This window comes from Enoplosus armatus, chromosome 10, assembly GCF_043641665.1.
Source record: "Enoplosus armatus isolate fEnoArm2 chromosome 10, fEnoArm2.hap1, whole genome shotgun sequence".
Lineage (NCBI taxonomy): Eukaryota > Metazoa > Chordata > Actinopteri > Centrarchiformes > Enoplosidae > Enoplosus > Enoplosus armatus.
In genome coordinates this window covers 16,511,148-16,533,487 of record NC_092189.1, presented here as the reverse complement: position 1 = coordinate 16,533,487, position 22,340 = coordinate 16,511,148, and the positions used below count along the sequence as shown (strand labels likewise).

The window sequence follows — 22,340 nt, the reverse complement described above, 5'->3', positions numbered from 1 at the left end:
AGTGTTCTGCTTTTGTGCTCTCTCTCAGTTTCTCTTTCAGTTGTTTGGTTTGGAACACACATAGCTGGATATTCAGTGTTTTCTTGTTGCACATCTTTCTTTTCTCTGCCTCTACTCCTCTCCAGTTGACAGCCTTGGCTTGAGAGACTTGGCTCTTCTCTCCCGTTCTGTTCTAAAATTCTATGTGTGCTTCAGATATTTTGAGGACTTAAGTTATTTGAGGCTTTTCACATCAATATTTCATGCTGAGCATCACCCGTGTTTTCTGTGAAGGTTGATGAAAATAAGATAGTGGCTTTTTTAATTCTTCTTGCCATTAATTAATCATGTCCAAACATTTTCCACATAAATTTTGTATTTTAAAGGTTGAAAGGCTAATTGAAGTGCTGTGATAGATCTCCAGTTTCTTGTTTTCATTATTTTAATCCTAACCTCAGTCTGGGGTAGATGGATAGATACAATAGATGATAGATAGACAAAATTGTTGGCCTGAATATAGTGCATTTTAATGTTTACAAATCCATTAGAGTGAACAGATGGAGTAAACATATGGCCATTGTATTATGGGAATTATGTACAGGTCAGTATCTGTTTTATGGATTTACTAATTGTATTGCTTAAAAGACTGATGGCTCATACTATTGTGTTTAATGCCATTCCAAGAGGCTATTTTTGAGAAGGGATAGATTTTATGTCATTTCACAAATTGCGACCTAATCCTCTCTTCGCTTGCAAATGATTAACAATGAATTGCATATTTAATGAGAGTTTAATTCATTTAGCTTTTGCCAGGATGGCACCAGGGTGGGGGAGGGGAATCAGACAAATGCTTTTAGGAAACTGATAAAAAAAAAAAATTATAACAATTTTTCTCCCATTTCCCAGTTGATAAAACTTGAGATTATACCCTCTGCAAGTGCACTGACATGTACACTTCTTCAACAAGCATGATTGATAGATGAGACAAGTGCAGAGCTAAACGTGTTTTCCTTGTGAAGTATTGGAAATCCTAATGTAGGAAATTGCTTATGAAATCATTACCCGGTCACCCCATTTGTTTTAATTTGCTCTAAGTGGATTTCTATATTCTCTACAACTGACCAGATGTTCAACATTCACTAAATCGCTTTACTTCCCTGGAAATAACTGTTGAACACTGTAGAATAAACCCAAACTAATGCTTCTGTCCAAAATAGAGGAAGATGGTTCATCACAGCAGGATATTCTTTATTGCGGCATATGAAACAATGTCACAAGCAGCATGCCGAGTATGTCAAGAGCCGGAGCCTGGTAGAGCATCTGGACTTTGTTTCTCCAAGGCATTTGTGAGGAGTAGCAGGCCCCTCTGGCCTCCTACTCTGCTGGCATCACCAGGGTCAGTGCCCCCGTCTGGGGCAAGTGTCTGCACCCACATGTCAACTGTGTACCCCAGTCAAATCCACTAAGCTTTGAATACAGCCGGAAAGCGCACATGCCGCTTTGAGCACAATGCAGCTTGGCATAAGGCACATAGGAATAAACAAACAACAAGTCATTTGAACATTTTATTTAGTCCAGGCATTTCTCCCAGGTACCACAGAGAAGTAGTTGAGAACTTTGTTTTGAACATGTTTTCTGTCAACCTTTCTCAGACCTACTTTATACAGTATGGCTTTCAGTATGTGAATAGCTGTAGTAGCTCGTGTTACAGCCCCCTTCACCATATGAACCTCTGAAAAACAGTTTTATTGCCAACTTGAGGAATATCAAGTTTAGAAGCATATTGGTTGTAGCCTGCGAGTTTTACACCTTTTATGGGTGTACCAACTGTCTGATGCCTTACTTGACTACACACATTAAATGTAATCCGGCTAGACTTATGTAGTATGAGATGAAATCATTTTCTTAACTAATCTGAGTTCTCAAAGTGAAATTATTTGATTGGAAAACAAACTTAAAATAAAATATTAAAATAGCCCTACACAGTATTATTAAAACCTTAAAAGCACATGTAAAGGCAAAAATGCTTTATCTGCAAAGTGATATTTTTTTTTACTGTATGAATTAGAGCCCACTCAGCCGCTTCAATCCATTCTTGCAACAGCTTGCAGACACCAGCAGAATGCAGACCCATACACATTGAGTTGCTCGGTGGGAATATTATAGTGGAAAAATAGGTTTTGTCAAGGTGTAACTATCGAACACATATTATTATCATCTTAAATGTAGTTATATTTGTTCACACAACAGCTGGAAGTTGTGTGTACCTCAGATCACTATGTTTAGTGGAAAACATAGGTCTTATTATGTTAAAGTTCTCAAAAGCACACAGATATTAAAAAATATGTCGAATAATTCAAGAACCGACTTGTAGCGTAAGTTAATCCTTAAAGGGTGTTTCCATGATATCTTTTTTCATTTCAATATATTTCCCAATTATTGTGTGTCCTCCTTTCCTCTCCAAAGTCTTTTTTTTTTGTTTGCTGGTGATAGTCGTCTAGGCATTTTTCCCATTCAGCAAAGCCTGCTAGAACGAGGTCTCCATGTCTCTATGATTCTCTGCAGAGAGAAGTTGGCATGTTGACAATGATGGGCCTGCAGCTTCTATTTATGCATCCTCCTTGTCAACCTTTCACACTTTGGGATGAACTAGTGTATGTTTACATAAATAAAAGCAGGCTCCTCTCAAAAATTAAGCATTCAGTTTATGAAATACAAGCAAAACAAGTTTCAGACCACAGTGTTTGTATGTTCACTTTTTTTGTCAGTATTATTCACATGCCTTAGCTTCACTCTACATGCTAATACTGAAGAGCTTTTAAATGTGGATTTGAGACGATCCACATGTAATATTTGATGGATAATACACATTTAAGATCCACACAAAATAAGATTTGTTTGATGAGTTTTTTAAGATCACTGTGTTTTCTCTTTTTCCTGTGTTATGTCTCCTGTTTGTGCATACTCCTGTTGTTGTGAAAGCGAAAATTCAAGTGTCTATTAATGTGGCATGCTAAACTAAATTGACATATTTCTGTGCAGCTGGCTGACTGGATGTGGCTGGCGGAGCCGTGTCAGGAATGACAGTGGCAGAGATGTGGATTGATGGCTTTGTGTGACACTGACAGCTGCCGGTAGGCCAGTGCATACCTGCGCCGCAGCCATGCCAGCTAGGTGATCATAGACAAGCGCTGACAGGCGGCGGTGGGGTGGACAGGTTAGCTCTCGAAGTTTGCATAGTGTCTCCGCAGCACAGCCGACATGGCAAACAATATTACCAGGGGAGATAGCTTGTAGAGACGTGAAGGTCAGAAACCCAAGTAGATAATATAAATGTTTCTGAGAGAAATCCTCAATATTTCTCAGCTTAGCTTGGGAAATGAAGCCAGTGTTAGGGAGCTAAAGAATATAAAGAACAAGGACAGACCTTTCCAGAATGTAATGATGATAAATGGCACAATGCTTCTGAATTTGCTGCCTGTTTATTCCCTAAAGTGTCATTCCTTTGTCATGCTACTGATGGCTTCCATGTCTGCTTATATATTCGTAGTTTCTGATGAGTTATAAAAATGAAGGATCCTCCTCTACATCTGCATATGGATGTCACAGCAGTGTAATACCAAACTCTGAGCAAATTGCTTTTTTGTGTCGATCCAGAGTGCAGGAAGTGCAAGGCAATGCTCTGAAACTCCTGAGTATGGATTGGTGAATTCCATCATTACCTTGAAAGACGGGAACAAGGGCACCCGGATTATCTGCTGTCATACACCCATTTCTAATAAATAACAGCATATTAGATTGTGCAATATCTCCAGTTGAAAATCGGAATCTGCCTCAAGGCGATGATGGCGCACAGAATATGGCTGACTGCATCTCAGCTAAAGCCCATAAGAGCAAGCACCATGAATAGAAAACGTGTAGAAAAAGAAAATTACTCATTAACAACCGATTAGATGTATCTGATTGACTGCAAAATGACATTTTGTAAGTGAAGGTGATACAATAAAGCACTCATACAATACTCATCCCCCAGATTATAACATTTCCAATGCATTTCCATAAATAAATGTCAGCATGAGGAAAACGAGCTTGGCTTCATAGGAAGCCTCTTAATATTCTATGATAAATACCATAGTTCATTAGCAATTAAAGGCAAAACCAGGGAATAGACTCTCCCACATTTTTGTCTGTCTGCCTCATGCATTCAATTGTCAAGCTGAATTTGTATTTTTTTAATTTTGTGGCAACCTCTTTTGTATCGAGAGAAAGACAAAGAACACTAATTAGATTGCACCTTAAAGCTTTTAATCACTTTTATCTTTTATCTAGTTAAGGTCACAATCAAGGAAGTGAGACATGCATCAGATATCTCTGTCTTTCCTGTTTTCTCTCTCCCATTCCCTCTCAGTCTGTGTGTCTCTCTTTCTGTGTCTCACACACTCACTGTACTCATCCCGCCATGTTCTTTCTTCTCTCCCATTGCTTTCGTAAATGTTCTTCTTCTCCTTAGTGAAATCAGCTCAGGCACAGTTGAATCTCATTAATTTGTGGGTGGTTCAAGTGTCTGATCATTTCTCCTCCCAGATCTGGACCTCACCAGTCACTTTACAGTCAATCAAACCTAATTACCCTCACTACAAAGACCATCAAATCCCATTGTCAAATTCATTTAGCATCCCCAGACAGCACCGCCTTTCACTGATGCAAACAGCCCATGTGCGGTTTTGGTTCAGATGTTATCTTGATCTGGATTCCAAAACTCTTCAACTGTTATCCAAATGTGCCACTCTTGTAAAATGGGTAATCTACGCTGCCCTGGATGGATGAAATCCATCCATGAAATGTTTAATGGATCTCAATATATTTCTACATGCCAAAGGCTCTTTGACATCCCTTTCATTTGAATAACCTGATTACTTTAAGTGGCCCTGGTGTGAATAGTCATGTGTGCTAAATGTCTATACAGTTAAGATGCATTGTCATATACAAAAGCATACCGTGATCAGAGCCTGTGATGTTGGCATGGCACTAATAGAGGGTTGTTCTTGTCCATACGCCAGAACGGCACAGTAAAAGGTGTCGTTAGCTTGCTAATGTGTTGGAGGTTTGAGGTTCACCCAAAGTACAATAAAAACGGCTGTCACCTGCACCTCCTCATCTAACCAGCTCGCTCTGACTGCATCCTCTTTGATAATTTTCCCCCTGCAATATTTAAAACCAATCCGCTGACACTGAAATTGTCCTTGAAGTAGACAAGTCAAAAGCAGTCCATCACTAACCCTGAGGATTAAGGCTGCACTCCCTGTTGCTGCTTCACAATAGAAGCTTTCTAGTGCTAAGCATGTAAAAACATTTTAATGTGAATTTGCAGCAGAAAATGTTCTGATTGTATTAAAGCTCCTACGTAGGAATAGAGCATTTCTGACTTTAGCGACTCCCAGTGGTAGTATATTAAAAAACAAACTGTGGTAGATAGCAATGCACGCAGAAGCACCTCTCCCTTCTAAGGATCCAGCCTGAGGAAACTAGAATGAAAGTAAAACCATCAACAGAGACTACACCAATTTTCACTGGGGTTATTTTTCTTTTCTTATTTTTCTACAAACAAAAACGTATTGTATGCCAACAGAAGGATTTGAAAAATGTTATAAACACCAAAACAATTGCACATTGGGGGCTTTTCAACAGTAGCAGATTTCACAACCGCTCTGATATCGTAGCTTTTCAGATCAGAAAACGTTGACACTGGGATCTATTTGATGAGGTAAAAAGAAAAAGAAAAGAGCAACACATGACTGATACTAAACTCCAAACCAGAGCAACTCTTACATTACAAAGGTGCTACAATACTACTGGAAGTTGAACATAGTGAGCCTTAAAAAAAACGGTGCTTTCTGTCTAGTCACCTGCAAGAAAACACATTTTGATCAGTTCGTTCACAGTGACAGCTCGGCTAAGAGCAGACACCACCAGCGTTTCACCTGCTGTGAGGTCACAGTGAAAATACATATGGCTCAGGGTCTACCACATTGCAGCTAAATTTAGCAGTACCTAGCCTATGGAAAAGCAGCAGCAGTAGTGGTCTGCTCTGCTGTGAGGACAGGCTCCTGTGGCCCTGCTGGCACCCTGACATGTTGACCCCATGTGGCTCAGAGAAAGTGTGTCAACTTAACATCTGTCAGTGTTGGGTTGGAGCTCTCCCTTGTGTGTTGGTGGTGTTACTGGGCAAACTAGCCAAAAGCAGTGGATAGATGGTGATAGCAATATGGTAACAGGGGGGGCCCGCAGGCAATAGAAGTAAATTATAGCAGAGGAAGCAGAGTGTGGTGACTCCTACGTTGCAAGCATCTCTCCCTCCCTCCTTCCCATCTCCCAACCTCCCCTCCCTACTGTTTCTCACATGGGGCCTGGCAGCATCCATCCAGATGGAGGGTTTATTTTTGTTTTTGTTTGTTTACTTATTCATGCATCCAGCTATTCGGGGCATCGCAGGGGCTTTCGTTCCACCACAGAATGCAAATCGCCACGGCGGCTAATCCACTTTCATCTCTCCCTTGTCGACATCCAACTTCTCTCCACGTTTCCCCCCCAGTCTCTCGCAGTCAGGACATCTCTCTTTCAGGGTATGGGATCAGGCCTGCAGTGACCGGGCCAGCCAAGCTCCAACACTTGTTTCTACTTCATGCATGTCAAACACAATACACCTCTGACCTCCCAACCACCTTATAGAGATATTCTGCCCTCTCTTCAGATTTTCCCTTGCTTTCCGTTCCCTGACCCTGGCGCCACAGAGGGGCTCATAGCAAGAGGAAAGTGGTAGCTACACTGCAATTCCCCCTGGAATGGAGGGTTGTAGGAGCATCCCTAATTGAGTTAGAAAGGACATGAGTGGCTTTGCTCATCAAGTTGTTACAGTAAAACAATCCAGATTGATCAGCAGGAAAATCTGTCTTTTTTATTAGCCATCTTACCCTTCCATTCCCCTTTTTTCCTCCTCTCTTTTTCACTGAAGTAGACTAGTAAACTTACACACACAGACACACACACACCTACAAATTAAAGAGCGAGGCGTGTCTGAAAAGTTTCTCGGGTCATTGTGTCAAAGCTTTTGTCAGGGTCGGATGGTTGGACTGCAGGGAGATGGAGAAAGAGGGGAGAGAGTGAAAAACAAAGGAAAGACATCTAACAGGTGCATGACTGCTGTCCTTCGGGCACTTGTGTTCTCTGTGCTCTCTGTGGCAGTAATGGTCTCTGTCTGCCACGGTCTTAGGAGCTGCTAGGACTGCAGGGAAGGAGGGGCGATGGGAAGGGGGTGACTCCGCTCAAAGACAGACAGTAAGAGAGTAGACAGCAGAGGACTAAGGGAGGGGGTGGGGTTGAGTAATGCAGGTGGTTGTGTATGTCTAGGTGGCTGAGCCTGAATTCAGATGTGAAAGTAACACAAAACCAGGTGCATACAAGTGAGAGCAGAGAGAGGGAGATGAGATTAAAAGAAAGTGTGGTTGTTGCCTCTCCACCTGGCCATAAAGCAGCACCCCCCCTCCTTCCACTGAGGCCTTTGTTTCACGGCTAATGGTCCAGGTTAATTGCACAGGTGACTCTCTGCGGGGGAACAGATGGGCTCAAATGTGTTCAAAAACAATCTGCAGCAAGCGAAAAAAACTCAAAACGACTTGTTCTTCTCCTCTTCGTTCTCCCTTTTCTTCCTCTTCTCTTCTCTACTGGAGTCATGGAGGGCGACTGGGGTGAGGTTAAACTCTCACTGTGTTCCTCTCTCGCAGTGATTTCAATTCATCAAGCACGGGGCCTGTAAGCTCTCATTAGATCTCATTACAGTGCAAATTAGACTCAGGGTTTGGCTACTGGAAGGATAGTGGATAGTAGTGGATAATAGACGTCTCTCCTATGTCCGATGTTCATCATGTCAAACACTTTAATTTGGTTAGGGAGGAGAGTGCTATGCTTATATAAATTTAAAGCATATGTAGCTGTGATTGATTAAAATATCTGACAATGATAAATGTCATTATTTTGTATGCTTACGCTGTTATGTATCTTTTCAATTAACATGCCACTGCTGCTACAAGTTTCACTCGAGGCGTATAGGATGTCATAATTTGCCATTATATTAGAAACCCACACGTACAGACAAAAGCTTTTTGGAATTCAAAGACTTATTTGTCTCTCTTTTCCCCCATGAATCATGAAGGCTGCATGTGAGCCATCAGAAATTGAGTTCTCAATCGATCCACTGTGTTTTTCCTCCCCAGCACAACATGCAGGAGATGACAGATAGCAAATTGAATTTATGAACAGTCTTTGTTGACACTGCTGCATAATTATAGGAATGCCATGTCTTTGGTGTTTAAAAGCTTTGTCACGTTTTCCAGGCAACAGCTGTTCTTTTACTTTGCAGTTATATACATATTTTGAATGTTGTAGCTGACAAACGAGATGTCATTCTTTGTATAACGTAAGCAAATGTGTCTGATTCCTAATTGGTCCTCGACTGAGGATTAAGAGTTTGGGTGGAGGCTTTGAGGATGAATTTGGTTTTCTGAAAGACTTGGCTAGATTTCTGTGTCTCCTCTAAGTGATCTTGCCAGGAGCAGCCACAAGTATAGGTCATCCTGCTGACATTAGTTGGAGAAGGTTCTCTCTCTGCCTCCCTCTAACTATCTATCCATCCCTCACTGCCATAGTTTGTCAAACTTACACTCACTTATCTGCAGAGAAATCTGCCCCATAAATTTAGATTAAGTTAAGTGGAGCCAATACTCGTGCAAATATACAACATGCATCACTAAAAATGTGTAGGCAGGTTTTTAAGTGTAGGTGTGTCTGTGTGCCGGTGCATGCATACTGCAGTGTATGTTTTAGAAATAATTAAATGTCACAGGGCTCTGGCCGTCAAGTAGCCAGGGAGGTGTTTTATGACATTGTGTCTTGCCTCGCTCCACTCGTCCCTCTCCACCACAAGCGCCACCGCACCCTCAGAAACCATCTTCACTCTTTCTCTCCTCTTTCTCCCTGTATTCTGCCTCCTCCCTCATTACATCTTCCTTCCAAAATAGTGACACTTACAGTATATGTGCTCATACTTTTCCTATTTTCCCTTTCCCCCTTGCAACTGTTGACATTCAACTTTGCGTTCTGCTCCTGGGATTGGTGAATAGTACATTGCAGCCGTTTTCTTCCGCTTTTACTTTGGGTACTTTTTTTTTGTTGTAGGGAAAAACTAATCTGGTGTGTGAAGTTTTTATGCCAATCCTGCTGAGAGCACATTGCTCTTGTTATCCCTCCTAATTAGAAAATGTGATAGTGCGGCTTGTAAATATACTGCAGACTGAGCCAATCCCCAGGGCTCACTGTTACATTTGGCACAGCCTCTGGGTCCAGGTACCACCTGATATTCAGGTAAAGGATGGGGAGAACGGGGGGGGGACTAGAGGTAGGCAGAGATCAAAGGGAAAGATATGGAACAGGTACACCATCTCTCTCTGGGAGGTAGAGTTTCACAGAGCTTTATTTCTGCTCTTAAAGGTTTAACTGTTTAAGAAAGTACCTAAAAGTGCAAAAGCCGCAACCATGTTCCACACTTCCGCAAGGTTTAATAAGATCATTAAAGGACCCCGGGGCTGTCTGTTGAGGTGCCCACCAAGGTGTTTCATCACTGGAAGGGTTTGTCAATGTCTTGGGTCTTAGCCCATCTTAACCCATTTAGAAAGCAATTTCCTGTGAGCAGAGGGGATCTTTCCTCTTGAGAAAGATCTTTGGGCATAAAAGGTTAGCTTTTCTGTAATTCCCCAGCATGCAATCTACCACTGCTGCTAATGAGAAGCGGATGAATATTTGCCCTAGGTTTAACAGCTCAAAATAAGACAAGAGTGAATTGCAGGAACGAGGCAGAAATGTCTGCTAAAGTGGCCAATGTTATAATAAGTAATGAAGAAAGTTTGCTCTGAGGATTACTGGAATAAGTGTAGTCAAATAATATTCAGGTTTATTTTTTTCTACTAAAGACTTACCTTGTCTTCAGATTTGTTAAATATATACACACAAATGCATATATATGTTAATAAGTTCATAGGCTGAAGGCTCATTTGTGAACATTTCTTGCTGAGAGTACGGCCTGCTCGACTTTAAGCTTTGGCCCAATAGGACATAGTTAATTGAGCACTGTGGGGTGACTTGGGAGTATCTTTCCCATTTTAGCCGTTTTGGTTCTTTGTGTCTGCAGTCCTCCCCCTGAACCCCAGTACTACTACGGCTCCCAAGTCCTGGTCATTACAAATGATGAATTGTGCTTGTGTTAAGCTAGAAGTAGGACAAATTGATCAAAGTGTCAGGTGCCCCCTGTGATGTCTAGGTCTCCATGAAGAAGGCAGTGAAGAAGGAGCTGTCAAAAAGTTTCTTGTGCCAAGGTGGTTGTAGATAAATGTTTACCTGCCACTTAACACTTTCTGCCTTTTGTCAGACTCGCAATGTGTCCTTGGTAGCCTACATAAGAAGGAGTAGCTAAAGATCTTGGGAGTTGATACAGTTATAGTAGCTGCAAGTTGTTCACCATATTGTTCTTTAGGTCCACGGCAGACAAAACCCATGCTCCCCCTTTTAAACCAATGAGCTTGCTATCTGAGGTGTAGTGCTGCAATTTGAGATAAGCACTACTTGGCTCGGCTTTGGTTTTGTTCTGATAAAGCTGGTCTAATTAAGCTTGATTTAATCAGGATTGCTTTTAAGCACAGCACACAGCCAGAACAGATACTTTGATTTCAAAGTAGCCCTTGGGAAGGACTTGAGGAAGAAAGAGAAGGAGTAAGATAGAGAGCAAAATTAGTGTGAGTACGAGTGAAGAGTTGCTTTTTTTTGCATAAGACGTTTCTATTCTTGGTTGCACTGTCTTCTTTTACTTGCATGAATGATTGCAGGTTGGGTGGTTTGTTGCTGGAGGAGAAGGGAAAAAAACGTGCCATTACTTTCTCTGGTAATGGCAAAATATGTGCCATTTCCTGAAATTAATTGTGTAGCATTCAGTGTCAACGTGTTTTGTTCATAAATTCAATTTGCCTGACTGTCGTGTCTCTTTGAGCACACGCGAGTAACAAAAGATTGATCACCCTAGCGTCTCGGAAAAGTGCTGTGTGCTGAAAGTAGCAGTTGTCTCCACTTATTTTCGAATGTTCCCCTTCAGCTATAGCTGTAAGCACAGTAGAGAAACAAGATGCCTGGACCCTGATGGTAAACATTGGGGAAGAGCTAGTTCACTCATGTATGCAAAAGAATTGATGACCAAGTCTCCAGCTGTACAATAAGTCACCTTAATGATCCTAGTTTAAAATAATGTCTGTTCTAGACCAGAATGATAAAAAGGGTGCCCCTCTGACTCATTAGTATTGGGGCGTAAAGATAGATGACCCAGATATAGAACCTTAGCTTATTTTTTAACCCTGTTTCCATTGAGCGGTATGTTGCGTGTGCACAGTGTGGGCGCAACTTGTCATGCTGTTGGCCTCATAGCACTTTAAGTGTCTCCTACCTGTCCTACCCTCCAGTTCTCTAGTTTCATGGATCCACCCGACAGCTGGAACGGTGGGCAGGGGGAATGTTTTTCGAAGGCCGGTCCTGGTGTCATTGACTGAACAATGATAGAGCGCCCGGGTATTGAGCGGCTCCACACTAAATCTTTGTAAAGAGCACTTAGCTCCCCTGCGTTAGCCACAGAAAGAATATCTGTCAATGACCATCAGTGGATGCTTTCATCCTGAGGCTCCTCTGCCTGTATTAGTTGCTAAGCTCTAAGTTTATTTTTCCTCCTCCCCAGCTGTTTACTGAAAGAAAAGGAGAGGCCTGAGTGACAGGCCTCTGTCTCAACACTAATACACTCTATAAAAGGCTTCTTTATATTATACTTTAAATCACGGCTCTCTCTTGATGTAATGTAAGATGATTGTTCGTGCACCTGTAGTTAGAGGGCACCCATTGCTTCCATACTGGAATACCTAGAATTAGACCTTGAAGCAGTCATGTACACGTGTGTGTACATGTACAGACTCATATGCATGTGTTATATTACTTCACGCTGCTGCATTAATGTACATATTGTCCTGTAAACATCTTTGCCTGTATTATCTGTTCTCTTACAGAGGGAGATGAAACTGGTGTGATGGACAGCCTAATGGAAGCCCTACAGTCTGGAGCAGCCTTCCGTGACCGGCGAAAACGGACACCACGCAATGGTAAGCACTGTCTTTACGTTGCAATTCATAATTTTTGTTATCTCTCAGTCTCACCTGTCTGCAGAAAAAAAAAATACTGCCTGTTCCCTTTAGTTTTTAATAGTTTACATGCAACACAATTGGCTCACGTCTGTCATATAAAAGGAGTTATCCAGTTTGTATTTAAATTAGTGTGTATTCCTGTGCTCTTGTCCCTTTTCACTATTTGAGGATTCACGACCGACACACACATAAAACATGAACACATATACGAACATACACTATATTGCCAAAAGTATTCACTCACCCATCCAAATAATTGAAATCAGGTGTTCCAATCACTTCCATGGCCACAGGTGTATAAAATCATGCACCAAGGCATGCAGACTGTTTCTACAAACATTTGTGAAAGAATGGGTCGCTCTCAGGAGCTCAGTGAATTCCAGCGTGGTACTGTGATAGGATGCCACCTGTGCAACAAGTCCAGTCGTGAAATGTCCTCGCTCCTAAATATTCCACAGTCAACTGTCAGTGGTATTATAACAAAGTGGAAGCGATTGGGAACGACAGCAACTCAGCCACGAAGTGGTAGGCCATGTAAAATGACGGAGCGGGGTCAGCGGATGCTGAGGCGCATAGTGTGCAGAGGTCGCCAACTTTCTGCAGAGTCAATCGCTACAGACCTCCAAACTTCATGTGGCCTTCAGATTAGCTCAAGAACAGTGCGTAGAGAGCTTCATGGAATGGGTTTCCATGGCCGAGCAGCTGCATCCAAGCCATACATCACCAAGTGCAATGCAAAGCGTCGGCTGCAGTGGTGTAAAGCACGCCGCCACTGGACTCTAGAGCAGTGGAGACGCGTTCTCTGGAGTGACGAATCGCGCTTCACCATCTGGCGATCTGATGGACGAGTCTGGGTTTGGCAGTTGCCAGGAGAACGGTACTTGTCTGACTGCATTGTGCCAAGTGTAAAGTTTGGTGGAGGGGGGATTATGGTGTGGGGTTGTTTTTCAGGAGCTGGGCTTGGCCCCTTAGTTCCAGTGAAAGGAACTCTGAATGCTTCTGCATACCAAGAGATTTTGGACAATTCCATGCTCCCAACTTTGTGGGAACAGTTTGGGGATGGCCCCTTCCTGTTCCAACATGACTGTGCACCAGTGCACAAAGCAAGGTCCATAAAGACATGGACGAGAGAGTTTGGTGTGGATGAACTTAACTGGCCTGCACAGAGTCCTGACCTCAACCCGATAGAACACCTTTGGGATGAATTAGAGCGGAGACTGAGAGCCAGGCCTTCTCGTCCAACATCATTGTGTGACCTCACAAATGTGCTTCTGGAAGAATGGTCAAAAATTCCCATAAACACACTCCTAAACCTTGTGGAAAGCCTTCCCAGAAGAGTTGACGCTGTTATAGCTGCAAAGGGTGGGCCGACGTCATATTAAACCCTATGGATTAAGAATGGGATGTCACTTAAGTTCATATGCGAGTCAAGGCAGGTGAGCCAATACTTTTGGCAATATAGTGTATGTGCAAACAGACAGGTGCCATGGAAACAAGCACATGTGTGGCCTAATGCAGGTCATTAGCGATGTATTGTTCCTCAGCCACCATAAAACACTTATTATAATGTGGCCGTGTTGGCTGCAGTTGGAATGAGGCTGATTTAGTGTAATCCTGGTGTTAACACATTCCGTTCTGCCATGATGAATGGCCCTTGCCCAGGGGAGTGCCACCTAGGAGGAGTGCCAGGGTCAATTGATATGCCAGTCAGAGTTCTGCAGAAGAGCCACAGGTGCTGCCATGTCCACGCTGGCAATCATGGCAGAAAAAAAAGGGGGAGAAACCTAAATAAGACCAATGTCTGGATTGCAAAGCAAGAAGTAAAAATGAACAGACATTTTTTAGACAGAGCAAGTACATTTCTGTCTGAACCACATTATTAGATTGTTGGTAAGCAATATTTACATTTAGGGATCTTAAAAGTTACAGTTGTAAATGGTTAATGCAGATTTGCAGAAATTCAATTGAAGTTAAAAAGTGTGAAATGTCATTATAGATGTATAGCTGTTGTTATTAGTAGCAGAATTATAATTAGTAGAAGATATTTGCTATTTGGTGTACAAGAGGTGGTACATTAAAAATGATACAGAGAAGATTAGTAGTGACACATAAGCAAGTCATGTCTTGTGTGGCTGCTTAATTTGCATTTGGCAGTGAAAATGTACATGCTTGGTGAAATGGCCGGGACATATTGATGCCAACTCCGCCTGGGTCACTTCCTCTCACGCTCTACTATATTTTTTTCACAATACGTTGGTTTAAAAAATATATATTTTTTGAGTGCTCATATATTACCACTATTTACATATGCCAGTATGCACTGTGGCATCGTATGTGCGACCCTGTAACTCTAATCTCTCAACTACCACCAATTGTCTTCAGTGACAAAATTGGTGCATGTGTCTATACGAAGCAGTAGAAGAAACTAATTCCAAAATAAAAATTGTTACATCTAAAAAACACTTACTGCTATGAAACTGAGCAATATGGTGCACATTATACAAGATTATATTTTAATGTTCTTAGTTAAATATGTAGTGCATGAAAGATCATTTAAATTATATTTCCCCTTAAAATTCTGTGTTTTGAGTGAAAAACCAGTGTATAACAATATACACACATACTTTACTCTTGCTTTAACCCCTATAATGCTCAATCATCATCAGTCATCAAGAGACATAACCAGCTCCATTCTTCTCCTGCATCTTGTTCATTCCATATTTCTGTGTTTGGGTTTAATGAGAGCCTGTGTCGGTGTCCAATTGTCTGTGCACAGTTAGGTGTCTTAGCAAACCTGAGGGGCTTTGCCAAACTCTGGGAGTGGTTCATTCCTGTAAATTATCTGCAATGTGTCACCTCTGATGCCTTTCTCTCTTTTCCCTTTTCTCCATCATCCCCTTCTTTCCTTTTTCTTTTTTTTATTTTCTTATCACCAACATTGTTACAGGTGATCAAAGCCCTTCCAGTCCAGGCTCTCGGTGGCCGGGTGCTAACTATGGTAACAGAACCCTAGGTGTGTGTATTTAACTTCTTTTTATAACCCAGACCCAGCACCACCCTGCCTCCTACTGCACATGTCCTGGCTGCGTAACTCACACGTCCTTCCTGTCAGAACACTCAAGCTGAGCTGGTCTACAACATGCAGAGTCATGTGCTGAGTTATTGCAGTTAACTTAGCAAAGAATGAAATGTTCAAAGGTATAATATGTAAGATTTACTGAATATAAAAAAACACAACCTTGAAAGCTTTAGATGGATGATGAATTTAAATTGAAACAAAGACAAAACTTGCTTCCTATTAACTTACAAAGCTCCTCACTGAGAAAAGCAACTGCGGTTTAAAAAATGAATGAATACCCATTATGAGAAATTTCTAATTGGACTTGCAGTAATGATTCATAACAAATAATGATTCCCACAGTAATGTCATTAGAAACATGTTTCAAAATGCAACGTGGATGAAATGAAAACACACCTATAACTGAAGATTGCTGTTGGTTTCACTTGAACTTACAGTTGTGTTCAAAATAATAGCAGTCCCACATCACTAGCAAGATAAATCACTGTTTTTGTTAAAATTTCAACTTCTACACTGCAAGTAAGTTTCTAGAAGGTTTAGTAAAGGTATAGAAAACCAACAGACCCAACAGGCATGGCGTGCATGCTGCTGATTCTGTGAAACTGAATCATTAACTGAAAGGGGCGTGTTCAAAAAAATAGCAGTGCTGAGTTCAATAAGTGAGGTTATTGATAATGTGAAAAAAACAGGTGTTAAACAGGTGGCCCTCATTTAAGGATCAAGGCAACTGACGCTGCATATGCTGGCTGTGCATTTGTCCTTGAAAAACAGAGTAAAATGTGTCGTTCAAGACGCTGTTCAGAAGAAGAGCGTTCTTTGATTAAGGAATTAATCAAAGAAGGGAAAACCTATAAAGAAGTGCAGAAAATGATAGGCTGTTCAGCTAAAATGATATCAAACGCTTTAAAATGGCAGCCAAAACCAGAAAGGCGAGGAAGAAAAAGAAAAACGACGATTCAAATAGATCGGAGAATAACCAGAATGGCAAAGGCTCAGCCAATGATCAGCCCCAGGAGGATCAAAGAAGATCTAAGGTTGCCTGTGAGGACTGTAACAATCAGACGACGTCTACGTGAAGTCAAGCTACCAGCAAGAAGCCCCCGCAAAGTCCCATTGTTAAAAAAAAGACATGTGCTGAAGCGGTTACAATTTGCCAAAGAACACATTGACTGGCCTAAAAAGAAATGGCGTAATATTTTGTGGACTGATGAGAGTAAGATTGTTCTTTTTGGGTCTAAGGGCCACAGACAGTTTGTCAGACGTCCTGCAAACACTGAATTCAAGCCACAGTACACAGTGAAGACGGTGAAGCATGGTGGTGCAAGCATCATGATATGGGGATGTTTCTCGTACTGTGGTGTTGGTCCTATCTATCGCATACCAGGGGTCATGGATCAGTCTGAGTACATCAGAATACTGGAAGAAGTCATGTTGCCGTATGCTGAAGAGGAAATGCCCTTGAAATGGGTGTTTCAACAAGACAATGACCCCAAACACACCAGCAAGCGAGCAAAATCATGGTTCCAGACAAACCGCATTCAAGTAATGGAGTGGCCAGCACAATCCCCGGACCTTAATCCCATAGAAGACTTGTGGGCTGACATGAAAAATGCTGTTCATGAGGCAAAACCAAGAAATTCAGAGGAATTGTGGAACGTAGTACAAGTGTCCTGGGCTGCAATACCTGTTGACCGGTGCCAGAAGTTGGTCAACTCCATGCACCACAGATGTGAAGCAGTTATCAGAAACCGTGGTTATGCAACTAAATATTAGTTTATGATTCTCAGGAAAGTTGAATCTTCAAGCATTTCTTAGTTTATACAGTACATTTGAGTTTGTAAAGACAGATGTCAACACTGCTATTTTTTTGAACATTATATTTCTTGACTTTCTGTAAAATATTATCAAATTCAATTACTTTTTCCAATTTTCTTGCTTTGAAATAGAAAGTGCTGTGTCCCCAATGCATTTGTGTTCATTAAAATACAATTTATTTGAGGGATTTTGACGTTTACTCACCTTTTTAATCACACTGCTATTATTTTGAACACAACTGTACATTTTGCAAAGGCACATCAAAAGAACTGACTGACAACTGATGTACATTAGCAAGGTTAAGGTGTTCATTAGGTAAGCCTTCTCTTTGCACATGTATTTACAGCATACAATATAAAAGAAAATCAACTTGCCATTCTCAGTCCTTGCCACTACATTGGCGTAGCATAAGGTAACATTACCCCAGTTTCTCTGGAAACACATTATAAGGCAGTTATGCTTTTGGTTAATGGACAGAAATTCACAGACAAAACTATGTCCTGTGTTGATTCAAATAACAGCAAGTGAAACTAGCAAAGTATATGTCACACCAGTGAAGGGTCACATCAAATGTATGTCAACTGTAGGTGTCAAGTCAGAATTTACAAAAGTCTACCTATAGGAAAAATATATGAATGGAAAAGAACTTAAATAATGCATCGTATTTCATTACCAGTGATACGTTTCTTTTTGGGTAAAGGATCACATTAAAACATGCTGCAGTACAAAAGAAAACTCTGGACTTAATGGACATTAATGCTTGTGCTGCTGAGTGATATGATGTAAATCTTACATTGAATACCTTTAAAATCCAATACAGTTAAGTACTCTAGTATTGAATATTCCCTTGTGTTGGCCCTTTGATCCTAAATGTTTAATCTTGTAACATAAATGCAATCCTAACAGCAATTATGCTACTTGGAGAAAATAGTTTTTGATTCACTCAGCATGATTTCTGTCATGTAGAGCAGCTCCAGTTATCATCTATTTGCCTTGCTCTTCCTGTTAGTTTATGACATCACAGCATGATATCGCTTCCTGTCTTGTGGCAATGTTTAGGAAGTGTTCTGCTGGAGTGGTCTGTAGACCTCCATGCTTTGGCCACTTACCGTGGTTTTGTGTATTCCCTTTATTTTACCCTATATGTTTGGTAAATGTCCAACTGATGTGCAACAGCACCCCAGACATGACTCGCTCTGAAGGATTCGTGCCTTTTATGCTATGTGCAGGCCTTGCTATAATATGTTTAATCTGTTTTGGTTGCATGTCCGACTACCTGACATTGTGCCAGTGTGTTCTTGGATGAGAGTGTATGTTGCGGTTATGTAGTGTGTGATGCTCAAATAATGAATTGTTTTGCTTTTTTTTGTGATTTACTTTACTTCAGAAATATTGTTAATTTTGCTGTAACTCTAAACAAGTACTTTGTACAGTTAGACATAAGAAACTTCACTTGTGGAAAAAAATGTTAATATTTAATTAACAGAAAGCTTTTAAAGTAATAGGTCAGGTAAGTAGATCAAGGAGAGGGCCTTGGCAAGCTGACACTTGGCTATGAAAACTGTCTTTAAAGACGTGGAATATTACCTTCTTGGTGGGAAGCAGCTGTTGCTTGTACGTGAGGTTTGGAATTTCCAATTAAATACACTTAGTCTCACCTCTATGCACTACACCACTCTAGAACCAAACTAATCTAAACAGGACTAATCCTGGACAGGAGCTGGACAGCTTTTCTACAGCTGTCCTTGGTGGACTTACAACGGCAACCACTGGGTAGGTGTGGTGATACTCATGGACCCCCAGATTAGCACTGCTATGTTCAATATTTCAATGAACATGACTAACTGTGCCTGTGTGGCAAGCAGCAGTTTGGATTATCAGGCCCTCTAGCAGTCCTGGCGAGGGAACTACCTAGAACACCATGGGGGAGGAATGATGGTGAATTGATGGGTAGGAACGGCATGCCTGAGGAGGCAGGGTTCTAACACTCGAGGGAAGCCATTTTCTGTTGGGGGTCACTGAGGTAGTCAAAAAGCTACACTGTGGCAATGCATACATACAATTTGTTTTTTTTGTTTTTTTCTGAATGGAATAATAAGGGGTGGAAGAAGTGTCTACTTTGGTGAACTCTTTCCATCCTTTCTGTTTGCAGACAATGTAGTAGTGCTGTTGGCTTCATTGGGCCGTGACCTCTCGTTTGCAGCCAAATGTGAAGTGGATAGGATGAGAGTCAGCACCTCCACGCCTGAGGCCATGAAAGGGACTGTAGGGACCCCTTTGGGTTGGGAGCAAGTGGTTGTCCCAAGAGAAACAGCTTAAGTCTCTCAGGGTCTTGTTCATGACAGAGGGTAAGGAGGGAGCATAAGATTGACAGACAAAGACCAGACAGAGACCAGGAACATGCTGGTGGGATAGACTCTGGCTGAAGGATGTGGCTGGGTAGAAGGACACCGTGCACTATATGATGTGTCATGGGATCATTTTAAACAAAATACTGCCTGTCTTTGTTTATGAATATGCTTGATGTTTAATTGAATATTCTGTATGTCTGTGACCTATTTTCCTATTCTTGTGAGACAGCCATGATTACTGTGGTCCCTGTGACGGCTCCCTGTTTATTGATATGGAACCCAGACTGTGGTTTGATAAACTGCTGCATGGATTCTCTACTCTGAGGTGATGAGAGGGGAAAATCCTTTTGACATACCAGCTCCATGGATTTTTTTTCCTAAATGGAATCTGGAAATGAGCTCAGCTGCTATAGTGCATAGGGAGAATTTTGTCTCAACTCATGAAAGGGCGCAAACAGAAATCTTCATGCACAGTTTGAGGGAACATTTTTAAAAGTACTCTCTGTAAAGAGAAACAATTAAGTTCCCCAGTGACGGACGATTTGGTGACAAAAGGCGGCATCTCAGTCACTGAAAGCTGTATTTGGGTTGTTACTTCTCCGTGCATGATGGGAATTGTCAACGTTTTAGTCAGTATTTAAAGAATGATGGTGTCATTTTTGGGTCAGTACAACAGCATTAATGTTTATGTACTTTTGTTGTGTACATATTTGCATTCTCTCTGACTCTGGGACTGACAGCATTTCAGTCTCTGAATTTACTGGTAGAGAAGGTTCTCTGAGCAGTTGTATCAGACAGTGTGCCAAATCTATTCACTCCTGCTTGTCATGTCTGTTGTAATCTCATGCTTTAAAGCTTGATTAACCTCCCGTCATCCTCAAACGAGCAGCGTGTGCTAGGGAGAGTCTCTCAGAGTCGCAGAAGAGTCTTTGCTTACATCAGAGGAGTTCATTTAAACCCAGCATGTAGTTTTTTTGTCGTCCTGAAGGCTAAACTATAGTCCAGCAGACTGCCTCAAGTGTCAGCCTGAACACAATTCTAGGCGCCGCCAGTCACAATTACACCCAATTTCAGAAGCATTTCCTATTTCCTTGTCTCCACTTTGTGTAAGATGGAAAACCTAACCCGGGAGGCCATACTCATGTGTTATGCAATTACACCAGCCAGTCCTAATTCAACACACAGAAACTGGATGGATTGATGGCGACCAGAAAAGCCATGTGTCTGTTGTGGGTTCAGTCATGAAGATAATATATAAATCTAGTTGGTACAGTGTAGTTTGGAATTAAGTTTTACTTGAATAAGGATAATAAAAGATGTGAGTTAGCCTACTCCTATTATATCTCCTATTCCCTTTCTGGTGAGACAGTTACCTGGGTATCTGGCAGGAGATTGGTGGGTAGAGAGCAGGAGCCTCTCATACATCCTGGCTCATCGATTTTCGGTCAGGGATGAAAGCCACAGACTCAGTAGGTCTTTCATACTGGGGGGCATCCCAAAAGACACATCAATCAGATTTCAAAGGGAACCAAGCCAATCTTATTTATTTACTGCCTTTTCAACGTCATTACAATCCCAAACCAGGCCCTCTCTCTGCCCCACTCTCCTGCTTCACCTTCACAGGTCAGCCCATCAAAAGTTCCCTCCTGTGTTCTATATAGTGAGTCTCTTAAGTACTTATTTGACATTGAACAGGGAGGGATCATCTCATGCCCATTAAAAAATAGAGATGCAGTGATATAATGCTTGTCAGGGTTACAGAATTCCAGCCCAACTGTCTAATTCCCCGAAGCCTTGCAGTTAATTCAGCTGGTCAGGCCTGAGAGTGGGCCCCCTGTATGTTTAATGAAGATTAAATTACCTATTTTCTCTCATGAATTTTTAAAGGAAGAAAGGGGATGAATCTGCTAAGAGGCAAATGAAAAGACCAAAGGTCTTTAGGAAGGAGGTGCTGCCAAAGATAAAGAATTTCCTCTTGTTCCCTTATATTCCCTGACCTCATAAATGATCTTATACATAATACTTCTGTGTTTGTTATCCACATAACCCTGATTTTGACGACCACAATATGTTCAGCCGTGCAGCTGTTTTGTCAACTTTCCCCTGATCCTGGTGAAAAACTACCTGTTTGTTTCTTAAATTACATCACAGGAAGTGATAGTGATCGCAATTCCCTTAGCAATTAATTTGCTCACACATATGTTGCACCCATCACTTTATCTCTCTCTTGTTGTCTCTCAACCTCTCTAGCAGTTGTTCCCCTATACTGTTTCCAACACACAAACACACGCACACACACACACACACGCACACACACACACACACACACACACACACACATGTGCAAGCTTGTGTCACATATCAGATAGGCACTGTTGCTGTAGGGTGTCTCTGAGTTGAGGGCTAAAGCCCTCTGCCTCCACAAGCTCCTGGCTTCCACTTCAGGGTGTTGATAGATGTTATTCATTGGGGTGGCCCTAGAGGCGATCCTACAGGAAGTGGAGCTAACATGATTTGGGGCGAAGAGACCCAGAGGGTGTCGGTGCCTCTTGCTATAGCTCGAATGGCTTAGTAGATGTGAGATATCAATAGAGTAGATGAGAGCAGAGCTCTGTAGAGACGTGCTGCTTGAAATCTATCACCTGCTTCTCATAGATAAGGATATTTATCAACAGCCAAAGGGAAAGGCAGAAGGAAAGGAACTGAGGCATGGACGGCCACTCTATTTAAGATTTGGCGTCATAGGGCATAGACAAAGCCATTGTCCCTCCCATTGACCCATAGGGACTTTCTATGGACCTGATAATTTTTCATCCACAGCAGAAAACACATCAT

General features: G+C 41.7%; 1 protein-coding gene across 1 annotated transcript in view; it reads left to right on the top strand.

Moving 5' to 3' along the window:
• Nucleotides 1-22,340, top strand: part of diaph2 (diaphanous-related formin 2) — a 347,338-nt gene that overhangs the window by 292,235 nt on the left and 32,763 nt on the right. Inside the window, exons 28-29 of the mRNA XM_070913036.1 lie at nucleotides 12,126-12,218; nucleotides 15,208-15,273. Of these exons, the coding sequence (XP_070769137.1) occupies nucleotides 12,126-12,218; nucleotides 15,208-15,273 (159 nt within the window). The remainder of the gene's footprint in view (nucleotides 1-12,125; nucleotides 12,219-15,207; nucleotides 15,274-22,340) is intronic.